Source organism: Trichosurus vulpecula, chromosome 7 (assembly GCF_011100635.1).
Source record: "Trichosurus vulpecula isolate mTriVul1 chromosome 7, mTriVul1.pri, whole genome shotgun sequence".
Classification (NCBI taxonomy): domain Eukaryota; kingdom Metazoa; phylum Chordata; class Mammalia; order Diprotodontia; family Phalangeridae; genus Trichosurus; species Trichosurus vulpecula.
Genome location: NC_050579.1, coordinates 58,302,050 through 58,324,361, shown reverse-complemented (window position 1 = coordinate 58,324,361; position 22,312 = coordinate 58,302,050). Strand labels below are relative to the sequence as shown.

The 22,312-nt window shown below is 44.8% G+C and overlaps 1 protein-coding gene and 1 non-coding gene across 3 annotated transcripts in view; both read right to left on the bottom strand.

The window, feature by feature from the left end:
* Positions 1 to 306: 306 nt before the first annotated feature.
* Positions 307 to 22,312, bottom strand: part of KCND3 (potassium voltage-gated channel subfamily D member 3) — a 307,348-nt gene continuing 285,342 nt past the window's right edge. The window contains exons 3-7 of one of the 2 annotated variants that reach the window (XM_036769298.1): positions 6,272 to 6,373; positions 4,873 to 4,962; positions 3,126 to 3,182; positions 1,606 to 1,853; positions 307 to 508 (exon numbers count right to left, since the gene is read on the bottom strand). In XM_036769298.1, the coding sequence (XP_036625193.1) occupies positions 307 to 508; positions 1,606 to 1,853; positions 3,126 to 3,182; positions 4,873 to 4,962; positions 6,272 to 6,373 (699 nt within the window). The remainder of the gene's footprint in view (positions 509 to 1,605; positions 1,854 to 3,125; positions 3,183 to 4,872; positions 4,963 to 6,271; positions 6,374 to 22,312) is intronic. The other variant, XM_036769299.1, reaches the window with a different exon arrangement.
* LOC118858919 lies at positions 21,033 to 21,137 on the bottom strand. Its single transcript, XR_005011032.1, has one exon. It is a non-coding gene; the product is annotated as a U6 spliceosomal RNA (small nuclear RNA).

Sequence of the window (22,312 nt, the reverse complement as noted above, 5' to 3'; positions counted from 1 at the left end):
CCCCCACCACACCCCACCAGGCCTTGGCCTAGCACGCGGTCCCTCCCCAGGTTCCCATCCCCTGCCTCCCTGCCCTGCCCCTGCGTGGCTCCAGAGCGGGGTAATGGCGCCTAGCGCTCTGTCCCCTCGGGCAGTGGCTGCAGTGGCGTCTCCTTCCTGCTTGCAGGCACAGTTTCAGTGCGAGGGGCACAGCCAGGACGGGCAGGAGCGGCAGGGGAAGGAGAAGGGAACAGCCTGGCCCCACAGGCTCCCTTCACCTCCCCATCCCTCTTGCCACCCCTTCCAACAGCCCTGCCCTCAGTGGCTTTACAAGGCGGAGACCTTGACGATGTTGCTGCCTATGGGGGGAATGTTCGTGGTGGAGCCAGGGCTAGATGGTGGCGGTCGGCTCTCCCCCTCCGGGGTCAGCGCTGGCGGGGTGGGGATGCTGATGATGGCTGTAGTGATCTGGGATCCTTTGCAGTTGGGTCTCAGTCCATCATCTGCTTTCAAATTAAGGCTGGAACGACTGGGGTAGATAGAAAAGAGAATTAAGGGGCTACTCCTTCCTCCTTCCAGGGTTCCCTCAAACTCTTAGGTTTTTTATTCACAGCAGCCTTCATTTTACTCCACTATGGGAGCTGAACAGAGCTCAGAAGATTCCCAAAGTAATGGTTAATTTTACATATGTATATATTGTCAATGCCCCGGACAATTGACTATAAATGAGACAAGGTGCCAGGCTGCAGGGGGTTTCTACACGGATGAAGACACAGGACCAATCCCTTCCCCACTCTGTTTGCTTTCTTATCACCACCCCCCACCCCTCCCCAGATGTGTACAGGGCAGTAAGGGGTAGGGCTAGAGAGTCAGACTTTGATTCAAAATTAGTTGTTGATAAGCTCCAGATCATCCACTAAATTCCTACTGTGATGTCTCCTTGTTGGGTTCCTGAAGGTTAAGACAGTACCAACTCCCGTGGGTCCTACCAGGCTGGAAAGGCTTGGCAGGCCAAGCTCCAGATTGGATGGTTGTCATCTGAAGCTAAGCTCAGAAAGGATTATTATTAGGGGTTTTGGTTAGGGGCTGGCTTTTTGGCCCGCAGCTGTTAGGACAAAGGATTGTGGTCTGCATTGGCAGAGAGAATACTGATTAGATCATGGAAACTAAATTGGTAGCAAGGTAGATGCTCTTGCATTGGGGAAGTGGGGAGTGGGGAAGATCTGAGTTCAGATCCAGCCTCGAGATGCTAGCTGTGTGATCTGGAGGGAGTCATGGTTCTCAGCCTCAGCCTCCTAATCTATACATGGGGATAACAGCATCTACCTTCCAGGGTTGTTAGTGAGGTAAGTGCTTTACGAACTTTGTTAAATAAAAAGAATTGACTGTGATAATAATGTGGTTTCCCCTAGGGAAAAGCAAGAGTACTCTGGGTGAGGACTAATTATCTTGCGGTCTCAATACAGCCTTCCTGACTTCTAACTCCAGTCCTGACAGCAGCCTGGTGTCATGGCATCCTCTTGGGTTAGAGCCCACCAGGAGAGGGAGGGAGCGCATGGGCTGATCCAAGCTGGTGGCTCCACAGCCGAGACTCCTGTGTGAAGAGGGGGAGTGGGACGCACTCACCTGGTTGTGAGTGAGGGCTGCTCGCTGCCCTGAATGTGAATGGTACTGAGCTCTTGCATGCTCCTCAGGCGGGTGGCAGGCAGGTTGGAGTTGGGCAAGTGGGTGGTCTTCTTGCTTCGACGGGAGCAGCAGGAGGTGGTTAGGCCTGGGTGGCTGGACAGTGAAGGGCTTCTTGTGGACGGGTAATTCTGCATTGAGCTCTCCATGCAGTTCTGCTCAAACATTTGCTCATCAATAAACTCATGGTTCTGTTGGGAAGGACAGAGAAGCATGTGGGAGGAGGAAGTGGGAAGGAGGGGATGAATTCCCCTCACAGGTAAACTGGAGGGTCTTGTCCTGGGCTCCGTAGGGGCAGGCCCCAGGAGACTGGAGCACAGACGAACACTCACGAAAGGTAACATCCCACAGGCGTTGAGAGAGGAAAGAAGGAATCATCTTGGCAGCCCTGGCTATCACAGTGGGGTGGGGGTGAAGGGTTGGTATGATGGTGGGATTGTGTTCTGTCCTTCTGGAGTTGTGGTTCAGAAGGGTGTTAGGGGCATACAATTATAACTATTTCTGAATGATTATGAGTCAGAGTTTACTTTTGGGTGCTGGAGGCCATAGAAGCTTCAGTGTGGGAATCTAGGCTGGGGGGATCATTGGACCAGCATGGCTTCTTGGTCACCAGAAGGGGATTTGGTGACATCATCAGAGGTGGAAATAAGTTGGTTGGAGCTTCACACTTCCTTGCTCCCTCTAGCACAATGGCTTCCATACATATGGTAGGTGCTTAATAAATGTTTGTCATTACCGTCATTGAAGGGGGAGAGGCAAAGGTTTCTGTACTGCTTATAAATTAGAGCAGTTGGAGTGCTACTCCCCATGACAGCAATAGGTTTGAATGTTATGAGGGATATGTTTTCCCAATTTGGTGTTTTGAGAGGGGAAAAGGAATGGTGTTGGGCTGTTAGTGAGGAGACACTAGGGACTCCTTAAAGTCAAACACTCTCATGGTGGGAGAACTTGGGGTGACCAGGGTCCTCCAGACTGGAGTCGGAAAGAGAAGTGGACAAACTAGGGACTAAGGACATCTTGTGAGGCTAAAGGATGCCCTGGGGGTATCTGTGGCCTGGCTAAGGCTGCCAGGGTGAAGAGGAGAGGTCACATTGGAGCAGAGGCTAGCCCGACAGCCAAAACCAGGAATCCCCGGGACACCAAAGGAGGTGGCACAGACAGATAAGGCACACGGACACTCACAGGATACCAAGACAAGTAAGTGCCGTGTTCAACCACCCCTGCCACATCCCCAGCAAGGTAGAAGGAGAAGGTTGGGAGAGAAAGGTTGCTGAGTAGATCTGCACAGAAAATTGGAAGCCTGAGCTGGTACTGGTAGTGACAGCGGAGGGCAAGGACAAGCCCCGGGGGAGAAGTGACAGCACATGCAAGGAAACCGGACCAAGTGATAGAAAGAGAACAGTCCACATACGCCACAGGAATCAGAGAGAAAAAACAGGAATTGAATTTTTAAAAAGCTATACCTTGATGGTGGAAGTTCGTACAGATAACAGGGGATCATCCACAAGATAGGACAACCCCTACAGGACAACATGCCAACAGAAGATAGAAACACCATTGATTGTACATTCCAGCATTCCCAAGCTCAACTCTGACATTCCACCTTCAATCCTGGCATTCCACCCCTCAATTTCCACAGGCCCCAACATTCCACTTTTCAAGCCCAGCATTCTGACCTCTCAATCCCAGCATTCCACCCCCTCAATCCCAATACCTTATCCTTAGTTCCAACTCACCATTTTCTTAATCCCAACATTCCATCCCCTCAACCCAAACAATTCTCCTCCCCCAACTCCCTTCTCAAATGGCCTACATTCCATCCAGCACATGCAAGTTTGGAAAGGGCAGTTAAGTCTGAGCCTGTCCTTTTAGCATTGTTCCAAGTCCTGGAGGAGAATTCCAGGGGCCTCATAAGACATGCAAATGTAGTCCTCTGGGGCAAGGGAAGAAGTATTTGGTGAGGCCTGGAAACTTCAGGGTTTGCTTCAGGCTTCGTGATTTGGAAACCTCTATGGGGTTCACATGCTACCCACAGAGTGCATATTTAAAGCGCTTTCCCTCTGGCCTAAGAGTGCAGAGTGTTAGATGGCCTGACTCAGAAAGCCTCTCTGACATGCTGATCATTCAGTCTGGGAAAAGGAAGGTACCAGAGAACGATGGAGCGTTTAGTGTGGATGCCTTCATCCTAGTCATGTCCTATTTAGGTGGCCCAAGCATCTCATTCCAGCTCATTCCAGCTATGGCCCCCTAACCCAGGACTTGGTGTTGCCTCATTGGCCTTTTAGGGTTTGGACCTCTCAAGGCTTCAACCCGTCCTTTGGGGATAGGTGAGGCAGTAGTATTGATCTTCAGTTGGAAAGCTCTTTCCATCTCCCACCACCTTCCACATGGGTGAGGGGGAGCACCAGAGGGGCCTAGCCAAAAAGCACCAACTGAAGCCTCTCCTGGATGCAGGGAGAGGGCTGCATGGCTGTTGCTGTCTAGTCCAAGTACGCCACACTGTTGGTAGTAAGGAGATAGGGGAGGGGGTGGCTCAGTGGCATCTACTTGGAGGGTGATGTGTCAGCCCATTAGAGTTGGAGATCAGTCAGACTGTGATAGCATATAGCCTGCCCCATAGCTCTTGTTGGCTACGAATGTGTAGCTGGAATAGGAAGTAAGTTCCAGCCTTATCTGAGAGCCCAGGCCCTGGCAAGTCACTTGTAACTGGGAGATAATAATAGCTTAGTAGCTCACATTTATAGAACATTTATTTCATTGCTTTATATGCCTCATCCCTCTTGATCCTCACAGAAACTCTCTGAGTTTGGTAGGTCAAGTGTTATTATCTGTATTTTGCAGATTCAAAAACTAAAGTTCAGAGAATTAAAGGCTCAAGGCCTCTCAGGCCAAACCTGGATTTGAACTCAGATCCAGAACTCCTCTTTTCTCTTGCTCTGTTGGGTGCATAATGGCAGAGTTGCCACCATTGACTCAGTACTTTGAGATAATGACACATTGACTTCAGCAACGGAAGTGGAGAGCATAGGGTGATGCTGGGAGAGAGAGGATGGTTAATTTCCCACCATTCCCTGGCACCATCTTGGTCTGTGGAGGGATAGGCTGTACCTAAAATCTGGGGCTGGGCTTGAGACTAAGGGTATACCTTTAGGAGGAGGGAAGTTGAATGCTGGGAGGGATGGCTAAGGTAGGGGGGAGGAGGAGACTTACAGTAGTTTTCTCCAGGCAATGCAGCAGGTGGTGATGCTGGCTCTCAATGAGTGATGTGGTCTTGGTCAGGTGCTCATCCTCTGGGGAGCCCTGAGACAAGGGAAGAGACAAAATAAGGCAGAGAGAATGGTATGGCTCCTTCTTCCTGGCTACCCTTAATTGCCCGGCGATAGGAAGTTTATTGTCTCGTAGGGTATGTGCAGGTTTCAGTGGCACCCATTCCTCTTTCTGCTTCGGCTCAGGTAGTAGGGGTGAGGAGGATGCTGCAGATACTGATCAAGAAATTATCGATGGAGGGGTGCGTGTTGTGGGGAACAAATAAGATACAAGCTACCTAGCTACGGCACCACACAGCTGCAGATTGGCCAGGATTTAATCCAGTCACCCTCATGCTTTTTTTTACTCCCTCACTTCGCAATATTCTTTGCTTTGGGGAATTGTGGCACATTGAACAAAGAAGGGTTACTGGAGGGTCAAGCCACCAATCCATCACTGGGGCCTTGAGATTCCTTTGAGTCTCTTTCCCTTCTTAGACCTCCTTGTCTTTTTTCTCTACTTCCCCAGGGCTGGGATAGGGTGGTGACTGTGTGACCTCCCCAAGACTAAGCTGGGAAAAGCAGGTGCCAAACTGCAGCTGGGGAAGGGGGCTGAGGAATGAGGAAGTCTTGGGGTGGAGGGAGGAGATTCTTGGCACACCTAGTGAAATCTGAATCATGCCAGAGTTCCATTGTGTACACTCTGAGTATCGTTGGGTTAAGCCACGGGGCCCTCTGTGCCTCCCACGTGGCACTCCCGTCTTCCTTCTCTGGGTGCCTCTGTACCGGCTGTCCCCCTTCCTCATCTCCACCTGTGGAAATCCTGGTCTTCAAGATTCAGTTTAAGTACCACCATCTTTATGAGGCTTTTCCTGGTGCACACCCCACCCCCACCAAGGTGAATCTGTATATGTTCGGTTCACATTCTGAAAGGACCTCTTTATATGCATGTTGTCTGCCCCATTAGATTGTATGCTCCTTGAAGGCAGGAGTTGTTTGATTTTTGCCTTTGTAGCCTCATCTAGCGAAGTACCTAGCACACGGGAGGGGCTTAATAAATACTTGGGGGCTCGATTAGTGGGGAGGAAGCTTTGGAATAGTTTCCCCCTTGAGGAGACAGGCCTAGTTATGCTCAATGCCCCTTGATGGGAAGCTATGAAGTGAGGTCTGAGAATTAAGTCTTAACAGGCAGGTGTCAGAGTTCTTCAAATTCAGCTCAAACTGGGCAGGGGTGTGTGTGTGTGTGTGTGCGCGCGTGCGTGCGCTCGAGAAGGACCTAGGGCTCAGAGGGAGGGAGAAAACCACAACTTTTTTCTCTCCTGTCCCATTTCCCTATCCCCTCCTTCCAAACCCGGGATACTGACTGTCAGTTCCAGGGCTTCATTGAGAAGACCATTCCTCTTGCTGTGCAGGTAAGCGTTGGAACTCCCAGTCTTGGCCACACGGATCCTGGCAAGGCGGGCTTTCTGTAATTGAGAGAGACAAACAGAGGGACACTGAGATTATTAAGGGCTGAGGCTGCTCCCATGATGCTATTTTCATGTGTGATGGTGTAGCAACAATACTACTTGCCGCTACTGTGGTTGTACAAGGCCAACAACACCAGCGCACAGAAGGGCTGCTTGCACAGGTTCTTTGATCTGCTTTTCTAAGAAAAGAAACTTTGAGGGGCTTACAATCTCACTTTACTCAAACATACGTATATCATTCACTTAGTTCAGATGGTAAGCTCCTTCTGTTCAGAGCTGAGGTCTAAGCATGTGGCCTAAGACAGGGGTCTGAGCATGTTGTGGTACAGGACTGGCTATATGACAGGGTGGGGGTAGCCATTTTTGCCCCTATTACTGTCGCCAAAGACTTTATTGGCCAGACACCTAGGCTGCCAGAGACCTGAGATGATACTGGGCAGAGATCCTGGGACAGAGATGGGAACTTTGACAAAAGAGTACCCCAAGTGCCAACATGTCAGCTACTGTGAATTCAGTTGGACTAATAGTAAATGAAAGGGGACATTGGTTTCCAATACTAATTTGTCTACTTTCCCTTTCTAAGAGTCTAAGGTCTTGAGAAGAGAGGTCACTCCCTCCCCACCCTCCCATACTCTTTTCTTATCCCTTTCCTATGGCTATGGGTGACTTGGGAATTCTCTCTCTGAAGGTCTGGGAGGGCAAGCAGGAGAAGGTTTAGGAGATGGTGGAAGGTAGGTTTGACTCATTTCTTTTTTTTGGCTGTGTTCAATAAACTATGTAATCATCGTGTGTTAAATACCGTAGTCCTGCAGATGTAGAGGGAGTCATCAGCAGAGAGAAGAGATCCCAGACAAACGAGCTGGGGACTCTGGAGTTACGTACACATCGTAGAACAAAATATTTTAATATTTTGAGTAATATCGCATTTCATTTCCTAGACTAATGTAAGATGTGGCCACTGCTACCACTTGAAGTCATTGACTGGCTAGTGTAGAAGGCAGTTTAGTTGTCACCCTCTGCTGACCAGAGGGCATATTTCAGCCTTTTAGGAAGGCTATTTCATAAATGTGCTGGAGACCGATGAGAGTATTGGGCTGGTCGCTCAAGTAGGATGCTACCTAGTGGTAGCTTGGTCACTGGAGTTAATATGCTGACATGCCACCTTTATGTGGGCTCAGGGAAGGAAGGTCTTAGAGTAGATACAGTGTTTGAGCTGGAGTGAGGACGGCCTTGATTTCATATCTCATCTTAGATAACTTACTAGCTACGTGACCTTGGGCAAGTCACTTAATCTCTGCCAGCCTCAGTTTCTTCATCTGTCAAAAGGGGATAACAATGACCCCTACCTCACAGGATTGTTAGTAGGACCGACTGAAATAACATGCTCAGTGTTTTACAAACTTTAAACAACTGTGTACATGGTGACGAAGATGATGGTTATGTAAGGTCATTTGCATTTGTTTCACTAAAGAAAGATCATGACACATACGCATATACAGGCAGCACATGTCTCCATTTGTTCGTGTCAATATGAAAGAGTCTCCCTGTGTTGTGTGCTGGGCTTGCTTCCCCGCAGGCCATTCTTCTCCCATTTACAAACACAGACCTGTCTTGTCCCCTGCCTTAAAATCTTTAGTGACTTCCTATTGTCAACTGAATACAGTCTAAATGTCTTTTTCTTTTCTTGTGGTATTTGAGGCCCTTCATCCTGTACTTTCCCACCTCTGTGCATTTGCTTTCATGCTGTTCTGCCCAAAACAATGTGATGATAGCAATAATGTTATTTATCCATTTTCTCTTGTAAGTTTGTCTTGATTTCTTTATTAGTCATAGATCCATTTATCCAAAAGGTTTTTTTTTCCCTTTCTCCTTTCATTTGTTTTGATGTGACCTTTTATGTCTAGGTCGTGTATCCATCCAGAGCTTATCTTGTTGTATGTGGTGAAGTGAAACTTAATTTCTCCCAGGCTGTTGTCAAATAGTGAGCCCTTCCGCTATCAATAACTGGGGTCTTTTGGCTTATCAAACACTATGTTACTGTTTGTTTTTATATGTTGTATACCTAATGAGTTCTATTGATTGATCTCTTTTTAAAACCAGTACCAAATTATTTTAATGATTACTGCTTTATAGTACAGTGTAAGATCTGGTACTGTTAGATCCCCTTTCTTCCCATTTTTTTTCATTATTACTCTTTAGTTTCTTGATTTTTTGTTCTTTCATAGGGATCTCATTACTATTTTTTTTCTAATTTTATAAAATATTCTTTGGGAGTGATATAGTACTGAATAAGTAAATTAATTTAGGTACTATTGTCATTTTTTATAATATTGGCTCAACCTATGCATGAGCAGTTAATGTTTCTCTAAATATTTAGATCTATCTTTATTTCTGCAAAGAATGTTTTATAGTTAAATTCATATAGTCTCTGGTAAATCTTAGTAGATCCTCTCAAGTATCCTTCCAAGGTTGTCTTATGAAAAGTACTTTGTAAACTACAAAGTATCAAGTGAATGGGAGCCATTATTCTTATATGTCCATATGGTTGGTTTAGTAGTTATTCAATTCAATACAACAAGCATTTATTAAGCATCTGTTATGTACCTGGCATGAGGAGTGGCCTAACATGGTGGAGAGAGCTCTGGTTAGCCTCAGAGTTGGAAAAACCTGCCTCTGATACATACTACTTGTGTGATCCTTGGCAACCTAGAAAGTTCTCAAAGACTGTCAGTGATAGAGTTGCCTATCTGTCTTGGTGGAGGGAGTTTCCACATTGGGATTTCACTATTCTCTCAAATCTGGACTTCCCCATACCCCCACCAAAAGATCTGGGCTGAGGGTACAAAGACAGAAATAGGACAGTCAGTCAATAAACACTTATTAAGCACCTACTATGCGCCAGACACTGTGCTAAGTGCCAGACAATCCCTATCCTCAGGGAGCTTATTGATCTAGACTATGAGTGTCACTGATCATCTCCTTATAAGTGCTCTTTCTTCTCTGGATCCACCCCCTCCCCAAATTCTTATTCTCCTTGAGGGCAGGGGCTTCGTTTTGTTTTTATTGTTTTGTGTCTAGCACAGCAATGGATGCTTGGCAAATGTTGACCTGAATGGAAGTAAAGCACCACCTAATGAGGCCCTTCTCATCTGTTAGCTATATATGCACATATGGCTTATCTCCCCAACTAGATTTCAAGGTCCCTGAGGAACTATCATGCTTCTTTGTATCTCCCTCTAGTATCTAGCATGGTGCTGGGCCCATAGTAGGTACTCAATAAATCTGTATTTTTAATGAAAAAAGACTATGTAGGGGCAGCTAGGTGGTACAGTGTATATAGTACTAGCCCTGGAGTCAGGAAGACCTGAGTTCAAATGTGATCTCAGACACTTACTAGCTGTGTGACCCTGGGCAAGTCACTGAACCCCAATTGCCTCACCCACTCCCCCCACCCCCCAAAAAGAAGACAGCATGGAAACTTTGCCTTGTGGCTATAGCTCTCTGAATTTGGTCTCATAAATTTGCATCTGTTGGGTATGGGGAAAGAGTGAGCAGTGTGACTTTAGGACACTGACTTCTATGGTGAATGTTAAAAAGTCTCTCTAGGCCCTTCTCCCAGAACCTCCCAGCTGAGGATGCCTCTGGCTTCTTATTCATCAAAATGTGCCTCGGTCCTAAGGACTTCTGACCTGGATGACTATCCACCTTTCCCACTGGGCAGGATTGGGAATGACACAAGATATAACTGGATGCTTTTTTCCTTCTTTAATAAGCCTCATCAGTGTAACCATGACAGCAGCACAACTAAAGAATTAAGTCAGTGAGGAAAGGAATCTTTGGGGGAAAAGGAGGAAAGGTAAGAAGGGCTGGGGGAAGGGACCCCAAGTTCAGACTCTGGGACTCCACAGGTGACTCCAGGTCCACCTGACCAAATAGACTCCTTTGTGGTTGTGACCAGGAGAGCAGCAATGCCAGACTCAGACGGCCCTCTGGGGCCATTCTGCCCGTTCCTCTTGTTCCAAGGAAGTTGGTAGCTGCCTTACATTAGAGAGTTAGGTCAGGAGGAGGCTTCCCTTCACATAATCTGGCCGAGTTGCCCCTTTTTCTGTTCCTCACCCAAGGCACTCCATCCATCTCCTGTCTCTCTCCTGTGCCTTCTCTTTTTACCCCAATCTCTTAGAATCCCTAGTTTTCCTCAAAGCTCAGCTCAAGCCCAGTTTTCTCCATGAAGCTTTCCTAATCTCTTGAGCACTTAATGTCTTCTTCCTCCCAAATTACCTTGTATTTATTTTGCATTTATCTTATAGATATTCTTACATGTACATGTTCTCTCTAGATAGAACATAAGCTCCTTGAGGGCACAGATTGTTTCATTTGCTTGACATATTGGAGGTACTCAACACATTTTCTTGTATTCTCCCTACCCTGCCTTGCCCCTCTACCTGGGGGCATTCCCCATCCTGAGTCCTGTTTGGCTGGTTGTTAATTGTTAAAACTAGTCCAGGAATCCAAGGTCTTGGGTTATCCAGTAGAAGTGTAGGAAACATACCATGACTTGTCCATTAGCCCAGAGAATCTTGCCTTAGCCACTGTCAGGAAAATAATGATGACCTATTCTAGTAATTTTCAGGAATTTATTGGGAATAAGAACTGTCCGGAGATCAAAGAACATTTAGAGCAGGGGTGGGGAACCTGGGGCCTCCAGACTACATGTGGCCCTCTAGGTCCTCAAGTGTGGCCTTGAGGCCACCCCTGGTCTAGAGTGAGCCTGGAGGGACAGGGCAGGAAACTTCTCATTTAGGCAAATTGGCTAGCAGCTCAAAGCAAATGGGGCCAAGGGTCACAGTTCCATCTACAAGTAGGCCACAGAACTTTGCGGTGGCATGGCCACATATTTCACCCCAGACCTTGGACATGTATTTCACAAATAGCATGTCTTGGCAGTGTCAAGTTAAGAGAGTGTGTATGGTTTAGCCAAAGCCATCCTCACTCCTGGAAACAATTATGCAAATCACGAGTCATGTCAACTCTCTATGCAAAAGATGGTACATTTGAGCTTAAGGAAATTCTAAAAAAAACAGTTATAGCAAATCAGCAAATAAATTCAGCCACAAAGGGCTGGTAGAGGGTGGGAGGCAGGGTCAAGGGTGTAAGTCGATGGATATCTAGGACTAGCTACATAGATTCAAGCAAGTGGTTTAGTTTTTTACTGTCTCTTTTCCTCCTCAGCCATCGAAAGAGTCTGCCAATATCTGCCTCATATGGGAGCACTGAAGGAAGTTGGAGATTGTCTTCCTCACCCCAGGAATTGGTTAGGCTAGAGCACAGGGGTGGGGAACCTGCAGCCTTGAGGCCCTCTAGGTCCTCAAGTACAGCCCTTTGACTGAATCCAAACTTCACAGAACAAATCCCCTTGAGGCCACAGGTTCCCCACCCTGGGGCTAGGACAAGGGACTTGAGGATTGGGCCGCAAATCCTGTTAAATAAGCCTAGAAAGCTGTATGGATGTTAAAGGCAGCAAGATACAGTGGAAAGCACATTGGTCTTGGTTCAGAATATAGCTTTGGAGCTAGACAGGACCTCAGACACCATTTGGGCCAACCCACTTTTCATTTTAAAGCTAAGGAGACTGAAGACCAAAAGGATCACCCGGATAGAGAGGTCAAAGATGGGATTTGAGCCGATGTTGTTCCATTGCACCAGGCTTCTCCGGGTTAAAATAGCACCTCCACCTTACTTACAGGACCTTGGGAAGTCACTTAATCTGTTTGGGCCTCAGTTTCCTTATACAGGAAACAAGGGGTTCAGACCAGATGGCTTTTAAGGGCCCTTATGGTCCTAAGCCTATGGACCCATTCTTGGGCTGCAGCCTGCCCTTTCTTTCCTCCCCTCTGTTGGCTGCTCACTCCAGTTAGAGAGGACAGAGAAATGGAAACATGGAAGAGAGATAGGGAAAAAAAAAATCCATCCATTCTCTATCTGCCCAGCTGGCCAAGTTTCCAAAAGTCATTTTCATCCTGACAAGCTCCTTGCTTCAGAGAATCTGCTCCTGTCCTTCTCTCCCCTCCAACTGCATGTTTACATTCAAACAATGTTCTTCCCTCTCCATAGGAGAAGGTAGTTTTTATTGCTTTGGGGAAGCTCTGGGTGCTGAGAGCTGCATATGGAAATCCAATTGTGTCAAGCTCATTATAGCCTTATATAATTTGATCCCACCACTTAGAGCTAGACCTTTATCGTATCTGGGGTCTGTCTTCATTACTTTCTAGAGATGAAAGATTTTTCTTCTCTCCTTTGTGGCATTTCTTTTAATCTTATCTTACCCTGGGCTCTATTAAAGCAATAGATTGTCATATCAAATACACTGTATCGTTTAATCATTTCCAACACAGGATGAAGAGGTTGGCAATGTATTTATGGAACAATACTCAGAATATGGAATTCAGTGAGGCTCCTGCTGAGATTTCCCTTGATATGGGCTGGGGAGGGCAGGGATCAGTTCTTAGCCATCTTTGCATTCTCTCACAGTGCCTAGCACAGTGTTTTGGGGGTATTCAGTGATTCAATTCAGTGGACAGTCATACAGTCTCTACTAAGGACAGTAAGCCCTGTACTAAGTCCCAGGGGAAATATAGAGTTTAGAAAAGATATTATTTCTGCCCTCATCAAGTGGGGGGCATATGATATTTATACAGATATCATTAATGCAAAAATAATACATGATAAATGTATACAAATCCACAAATGTACTACTCTGATGCTTCATGGTTCCTGTGAGTTACCCTGGGATCTCAAAGGCTGTGTGGTCCTAGCAACAGATGGAGCCTACTTTCTGAGGTCCAGCCAGACTAATAAAAGAGAGGATTACAATCAGAGAGGCTGGCCAATAGGCGATGAATTTTTGGGCCATGGCAACTCATGAAATGTGGAAAGATACGAGATGGCCCTCAGTCTGGAGCGACCCACTTTGCCCTTCTGTTAGAGCAGTAGAATGACGAAAAAGGAGGCGGGAACTATGCAGAATAATACCAGCTAAGAAAACTGGCATTTATGTAGCACTTTAAGATTTGCAAAGTACTTTATAAATATCTTCTTTTATTTCTTGCAACAACCCTAGGAGGTAAGTGCTATCATTACCTCCATGTTATAGATGATGAAACCGAGGCAGACAGAAGGGAAGGGCCTTGCCCAGGGTCACACAGCAAGTGTCTGAGAATGGATTAGAAGAATTACATTGGCTTTAGATAACTTACAAAACACCAACGTAACTGCTGATATGTATTCTACATTGGAGATCCTTGACCAGTGAACAATGAATAACATGCTACCAGAAAAACTGAATCATATCAATAACAAGGGAAGGGAAATAGCATTTATGAATCATCTACTATGTGTCAGGCACTGTGCTGAGTGCTTTAGGAATATTATCTCATTAGATCCATAATGATTTCATTTGCTCAATAATGGTATTTTTTTGCCATAAATGAGACCAGAAGACACAAAGAAGATGTGGCTAAATGAAAGCACGGCTCACAGGTTCTCTTTGGAAAGGTGTTAAAAAGGTAGTTGATGGAAGATAGTTTTGTCATGTGGCTAAAGGTAACAAGAAGCATAATTTCACGGCTATTGGTCATGTGCTCATAATGAACAAAAGCAAAAAAAAAAAATGACCAGCTGATGGGCCAAGATCGGGAGCAGAGGAAAAGTAGAGGTAGTCTCCAAAGGACTCAATATCACCTTCCAAATCAAATTAGCACATTCTTTGATACTCAGTAATTTTGGTGCAAAGGTAGGTATTTGGAGCAGTTATTAAGCACCTACTATGTGAAAGGCATTATGCTCTATCCCTAGCAAAGACAGCATGAGCAAAGACAGCCGTCAAGGTGCTTATATTCTGCTACTAGGGAGATATAGCATTGGCCCATATAAGTAAATTAAGGACAATCTGAGGAGAGACGAATAACTAGGGAATCAGGAAAGGCTTCCCATAGGAAGTGAAATGAGTTGAACTAAACATGAGGAAATGTGAGAAAGCAGAAATAGCACATTTCAGAAAACAAAGACAGAAAAAACAGCTGCATCAGGCCAAGTATAAACAGGAGAGATCCATGCTGGAAGCAACACAATTTTGAGGGAATTGATTTTGTGAGCTATCCGAAAGGGAGGAAGATGCTTAATGATTGGGAAAAAAAATTCATGGCTGCTATTGCTACCCAAAAAGGCGTCAATAACTATTGACTCATATGCCTACCTTTTAATCTCTACAAAATCTCCATGAGAATAAGCTGCACACATTTTTGAGGACGTCCTTGATGAAGATATGAGAAGGGTCTAATAGGCAGGATTTCCCAAATGATATTTGAAAGCAGAGCACATCTTTCACACAATTGACTGAAAGGTACAGAGAATATAACAGCTCATTTTGTTTACTGTTTGTTGACTATGAAAAGCATTTTTGCTGCCTGTAAGGACCTCCTACAACAAATGTCATATCATTCCCTACTTATTAAGATCACACAAGACTCCTTGATAAAAAGCAACCATGGCAATAAGTCTTTGATGATCTCCTGATGATTAATATCAAATGAGGCACAAAAAATGGAGATATGCTCTTGCTAAAAATGTTTGCCACTGTCAAGAAGAAAGTATGATGTAGAGTCCAAATGGAAGAAAGATTCCCTATAGAGGTTGAGGTTCTCCAGATGTTCCTCTCTGCAGATAACACTGTGCTAATTGTGCATTAAACCCCAGAATACTGCAGAACTTTCTAAGTGAGGTCTATCACTATTTATAAGCATATAGCCTAACTATCCACATAGGAAAAAACAAATGGATGAAGAATGCCTTTTGTCCAGATTATGCTATCCCAAAGAGCTGGCCCAACATAGCATATATCATGGACAATGCTGATCGACAAAAAGATGGACTGAGAATCGAAAAGGAGGAAGAGAGTGAACTGGATTACATTTGGGAAATTGTGCAGTGATTTTGATAACCCCAAGTTCCTTCCTGAAATAAAATTCCATTGTTCTTATCAATATGCTTCTGGTCATGCTGCATAACAGAGAATTATGAAACAGTATGGTCTCTGAGGAATCCAATTAGTGGGTCACTCACAGGACAACAGAGAGACATATGTTCAATATAATTATTTTTTGGACCAAATCCATGATTTCATTGATATAGGGATCTCCTGATAAACAACTTCCTCTACCAATGAAGAGTGGCAGCTTTTTTGAAATTTACAATCTTAGAGACACACTGGGACATTTGAGAAGTTGTGACTTGCCCAAGAGTGATGCAGCCAATTTGTATTAGGGCTATGATTTGAACGCAGGTATTTCTGATTACAAGGCTGGCTTTCTGTCCACTTTGCCTTACTTCCTGGTACAGTGTATTACAATGATGACATTAAAAACACGAAGTGATGTGAAAGATATGATCAAAGAGGTGTGTGATTGGAGATAGTGAATGGATGATCATGTATTGACAACAGAAGGTAAACAGTTGGATGGTCCATGTGCTATCCTAGCACCCACATAACATCATGAGAGCTAGAGTAGGGGTTCTTAATTGGGGAATCCACAGATGGATTTCAAGGGGATGGGAAAAAAGTTACATCTTTATGTTCACTAATCTTTACTCAGAAATTCTTTATCTTTACTGGGTCATGTACTCTTCTGACAGCCTGGTGAGATCTATGGACTCCTCAGAATAATATTTTTTAGTGCATTGAATGAAATACGTAGGATTACGAAAGAAACCAATTATATTGAAAGGGAAAGGAAAGAGAATAAGCATACGTCCAGCACTTATTATGGGCCAGGACCATGCTAAGCACTTTTTACAAATATTATATTCGTTTGAGCCTTACAAAAACCTTGCGATATATGTGCTGTTATTATCCTTCTTTTACTGTTGAAGAAACTGAGACAAGTACAGGTTAAGTGACTTGCCCAGGGTCACACAACTAGTAAGTGTCTGAGGCCACATTTAAACTCAGATTTTCCTGACTCCAGGCCAAGCATTCTCTCAGCTGTACCACTAGCTGCTTCAAGTATGAAATATAATTATCAAAATATTAAAAAAAAAAACCTCAGACACACAGACCTCAGGTTAGGAACATCTGTTCTAACCGAAATTCAACATTTCCTTCAATTATTTAAAAACATTATTTTGAGAAGAGGTCCATAGGGGTCCACCAGGCAGCAAAAAAAGGGGGTTATGATATAACATGATCCAGACGAAGCCCCTCAGTGCACTGGGTGGTTCCCTTGTGGAAGATTTACAGGAAGAAAAAGATCAGAGTCAAACAGGATTAGAAAGAATGGATGGTTTGCAGTTTGTCCATTTGGAGGAAGTGTCCCATCAATGAGATTAGAGACACATGAAAGTATTGAAGAATATTGCAGCATAAATGTGCAAAAAATTCAAAGTATATTAATTACATCAACTTCTCTCGCTCATAGGGTCATAGATTTTGAGTTGGAAGGGTCATCATTAACATATAAAAGATCCCCCCTCTTCCCCACTGAATGGGCTGTAGTACCAGTGTTAACCACCAGGTGGCTCTAAGCTCAAGCTGCTCCATCTTGCTTCAATTGCGCATGTGCAGACAGGACCTTGCTCAACCTCAGAGTTGAGCAAACCACTGGGAGCTTCTTAACCTGGGATCTGTGAATTATTTATTTATTTTTAACATTTTGATAATGTAAGCCCTTTGATCAAGAGAGAGCTTGTCCTGATAGGGAATAAAGCCCTGCCTCCTCAAAAAAAAAAAGAAGTCCTCAAAGGAATGACATCTGTGACATCACTCATCCAATCCCTTGACCCTACTCGGTTCCACACTCCCCCATCTTTGGTGCCTTCAGGATTTGGCCAGTGAAGGGGAAACCTCTGCACAGTGGGAGACAAGCACAGGACATGGAAGTTGAGGCCCAGTGAAATTAAAGAAGAGGCTCAAGGTCACACAGATGTGAGAGGCAGAATCAGGTTCCAAACCCATCATTCCTTCCCTTGTACCACAGTGCCAGTCTCTTATAGCCCCTGATGGTCACCTCTCAATTGAACCTGCTCCCTCCAAGGCTCTCAGTGCTTAATTACTGTATCTGATGGCTTTTTCTTAATTCTCATCCTTCTTGACCTCTTTGTACCATCTGACACTGTTCAGTCCCCTTCAATCCTCTTCTTGGATATTCTCCCTTATTTTGGGGGACACTGCTCTCTCTTTGTTTTCCTATTACTGTCTAACTATTTCTGATGCCCCCTTGCTGGAATCCTTGTCTTGCTTCCTGTGGTTGGTTGATGTTTGCCCTTCGTTCTCCAAAGAGGATCATGATATCAGGGAGGTGATGCCATGACATGCAAGTGAATTGGATTTAGGCGAGGGCATGCTGTGCAAAGTCACCAGCCTCACCCTCTTCTCAGGAACCAACTGTGGGGTAACAGACCCCATTCAGGATGGCAATGAGGCAGAAAGACTGGTCACAGCATGGAGGCTTCCTGCCTCCTTCCCTTCCCTTCTCTTCTCTCTCCCTTCCCTGACTGGGGCCACTTAGAACCTTCACTAGACTGCTCCACTGTCCCGTGGCTTGAGGAGATGGGAGTCACCAATTGTATACCTTTTGGTAAGATGGAAGGCCATAGGACTTGCCATTGGCCCCGCTGCTGCCTCTTGAGGTCCTCCAGGCTTTACCATCTGCCCTGCTGACCTCCAGCACTGTCTGAAGTTCTGATGCAATCTAAGGACCCTTGGGCCTTCCCATCTGATTCACCGCAGCACTTTGGGGACTTCTGGAGTTTTCCATCTGCCTTGCAGCTGAACTTTATTTTATATGCTGTCTCCCCTAATTAGAGTGTGAGCCCCTTGAGAACAGGGACTATCTCAATTTTTCTGTTTGTATCCCCAGTGAGTGGCACAGTGCTTGGCATGTAGCAGGTACTTAAAAATGATTCATTCATTTATTCATTCATTCAGCAAAAGCCTAATAATAATAATAATTAATAAGAGCTAACATTTGCATAGTATTTATTACGTTCCAGGTACTGTGCTAAGCATTTTACAATGATTTCTCATTTGAGCCTTTCAATAATCCTGCGAGGTAGGCGCTATTATTATCTGCATTTTACAGGTGAGGAAACTGAGGCAAACCGAGGTTTTTTTTTTTTTTTAATTGATTTGCTCAGGATAAGTGTCTGAGGCCAGATTTCATCTGAGGTTTTCCTGACTCCAGGCCATAGCTCTATCCGCTGCAGAACCTAGTTGAGTAGGGAAAATGGTTCAGCAAGTGATTGTGAAATAAATGAATGATGTATGAATAAATGTATTTATCCATTGGGCCTGGTAGCAGTGGGAGTCAATGAATTTGTGCATGCCTGGTGTCGTGGGAAAGATCACTGTAGGAGAGGGCTGGAAAGGATGATGTCCAAGGTCTCCTCTGCTTCTAGCATTCTACAATTGGACTCTTTCATGAATCTGCACAAATACGAAAGCATTGGAATTCCCTCCAATGATGCAGACTACAACTGACCCATGCCTTTCCTTCCTCTGTGACTCCCATCCACATCCTTTCACCAGATGGTAACAGCAGCTATCATCATCCTCATCAGAGGCACAGCGGATAGAGTGTTGGACCTGGAGTCAGGAAGACCTGAGTTCAAATCCAGCCTCAGACCCATACTAGCTGTGTGACCCTGCGCAAAGCACTTAGCCCTGTTTACTTCAGGTTCCTCATATGTAAAATTAGGATGATGGGGCAGCTAGGTGGCACAGTGGATAGAGCACCAGGCCTAGAGTCAGGAAGCTCTGAGTTCAAATCCAGCCTCAAATGCTTACCAGCTGTGTGACCTTGGGCAAGTCACTTAACTCTGCCTCAGTTTCCTCAACTGTGAAATGAGCTAGAGAAGGAAACGGCCAAGAAAACCCCAAATGGGGTCATGAAGAGTCAGACATGACTGAACCGACTAAACAACAAACAAAAAATGAGCACAATAAAAGCATCTACCTAGCAGGGTTATCGTGAGGTATTGCCCCAGGGGATCCACCCAATGTCCTGGCCACTTTCCTTATATTCTTTTAATGGGGAATGGCACCAATGGACCATCTGGGCTCTCCTTCTGTCTTATCACACGACCAACTTTGTCCTCACACACTTCTTTGGTGACAGCCTTTATTTCTCTTTCTCCTCTGTGATTCCTTGTACATAACGTATCGCAGCTTGCTCACCTCGCCTCTGCACCTTCCTGCTGCTCCCTGAGAAATCCTGCAGCGTTGCATGATCTGCAGTCCTACATCATGGCTAGTCTATGATTATAATGATGGTAATTCTTTAATATTTAGACCGAATATCACTTGTTCCATCCTGGCATTTACCCCCTTCCTCCCCCCCCCTTTTCTTTAAAAAAGATTTTTAAAGATAGGGACTAGATCTGGAATTTCATTGGCAGAGGAGACACCAGGTGAGGAAATTCCTTCTACTAATGCAATTTTAGTCTTAGAGACCTACCCAGAGCCCTGAGAGGTTAGGGGACTTGTCCAAGGTCACACGACCAGTATGTCAGAAGTAGGACTTAAACCCCAGTCTTTGTGGACTGATGCCAACTCTCTCTCCACTATACCTGATATGATTTTATCAGAGGAAGTGATATTGAAGAAGAGACATTACAGTCTCCTTTGGGACCTTTCCATCTGACTTGCAGCTGAAACCTTCTATATGTGTTTTCTCCCCTTACTAGAATGTGTATTGCTTGAGAGGAGGGACTGCTTAACTTTTCTATTTGTAGCCCTAACTCTATGTGGTGCTCTCTATATAGTGAGCATTTAATGTGCATTTTTTTCCATTCATTCATACACCATGCTTCCTCTCATTTTAAAGTCTTTAAAAGTGTTAATTTTTATCATTATGCACTTGATAAATGTCAACCAACATGAAAATTTCTATTTATAAAGAAGTATGGCAGAAAGAAGATTACATATTAAACTTGTTCAGTTTTTTCAGTTAGGTCTGATTCTTTGTAACCCCATTTGGGGTTTTCTTAGTAAAAAGTACCGGAATGATTTGCCATTTCTTTCTCCAGTTCATTTTACAAGTGAGGAAACTGAGGCAAACAAGGTTAAGTGACCTGTCCAGGGTCACACAGCTAGCATGTGTCTGAGGCTGGATTTGAACTCAGGAAGATGAGTCTTGTGACTCCAGGCCCGACATTCTTTGCACTATGGTGCCATCTAGCTGCCCACATATATTAAACAAGGGATGACTATTATGTACAACACTTAAAAAGGCATGTAGCTACTTCATCACGGTAGTTCCAAGACTGCCCTGCTTGCCTTTGACTCTTTTAGAATTCCCTTCTCTTTTCCTCTCATTCTGAAAATGTGCCATTGGATAATTACTTTCCTTCCCTTTTTTTTTTTTAGCATCACTACCATTATCCCTTTGCTCCTCTCCCCACCAAAAAGACAGAGACAGAGAGACAGAGACAGAAAGACAGACAGACTGGTAGAGAGAGAGAGACAGACAGACAGACAGACAGACAGAGACGGACAGACAGACAGAGACAGAAAGACAGACAAACCGATAGAGCCAGAGAAAGAGAAAGACAGAGAAAGAGAGAGAGAGAGAGAGAGAGAGAGAGAGAGAGAGAGAGAGAGAGAGAGAGAAATATGGAATGCTTCATGAATTTCCATGTCATCCCTGAGCAAGGGCCACGCATCTTTTCTGTATCATTCCAATTTTAGCCTGTGTGCTGTCAAAGTTAGCATCCCACATCCTATTCCCCAGGTTCATTCTTTTTACTACTCTTTCCTCAGTCACCTTACTTAATCTCTCTCCACCTTTATCACAATTTGTCTGCCTTGGGTACTGGTAGACCAGAGCAAAACTGATTAGGAATCAGAAGAAAATGTAATTGGGAAATGTTTAACAAAATACGTAAAAATACAATACAACACAGGTAATGTTAATTTGTGGTTTTCTAAGTCAATATTTAGCCCTCAGGGATCCAGTTTCTATTTGAGTTTGACCCTGTTTATGGTAGGCCACTGGGGGCAGGAGTTTGTAACCTGGGGTCAGTGTCCTAAAACACATTTTTTGACAACTGTATTTCTTTTTTTTAAATTTTTTTTGAGCGGGGAAGGCAGGGCAATTGGGGTGAAGTGACTTGCCCAAGGTCGCACAGCTAGTAAGTGTATCAAATGTCTGAGGCCAGATTTGAACTCAGGTCCTCCCGACTCCTGGGTCAGTGCTCTGCTCATTGCGCCACCTAGCTGTATTTCAGTAGAATTGGTTTCTTTTGTAATCCTATGTATTTTATTTCATACATTTAAAAGCATGATTCTGTGAAGGGATCCATAGACTGAACAAAAAGGTCTAGAACCCCTGACTTAGAGGGATTGCCAGCAGAGATGGTACCATCTTGTACCAGAGAGAAGGAGGGTTGGGAGAAGAATTAGGATGTTTGTATTTGTGACTTATTTCTAGCCAAGCCTTCATTCTGGCTTGTGATTCTACTGCTATGACCTAGCTAGCTTAACGGGGTCCACCAGTCACAGCCAGAGCCCAGGTGGGAGTGACTGCTTAAGTCCCAAACTTAAGACCTGAGCCTGTCCGTTGCCTTCTATCTCAACCTCTATGGCTTTGGCAGTCTCAGACATATAACCTGTCCGTTGCAGTTGTTATCATCCTCATCGGAGGCAGCTATGTGCTGGACCTTGAGCCATGAAGACCTAGGTTCAAATCCTTCCTCCAGCACTTACTAGCTGTGTGACCCTGGGCCAAGTGACCACTTGGCCTCTTCTGCCTCAGTTTCCTAAACTGTAAAATGGAGATTATAAAAGCACCTACCCTTCAGGATTGTTGTGAGGACCAAATGAAATCATATTTTAACGTGCTACATGAATGTGAATTGTTGTTGTTATTGTTGTCATATCGCCATGAC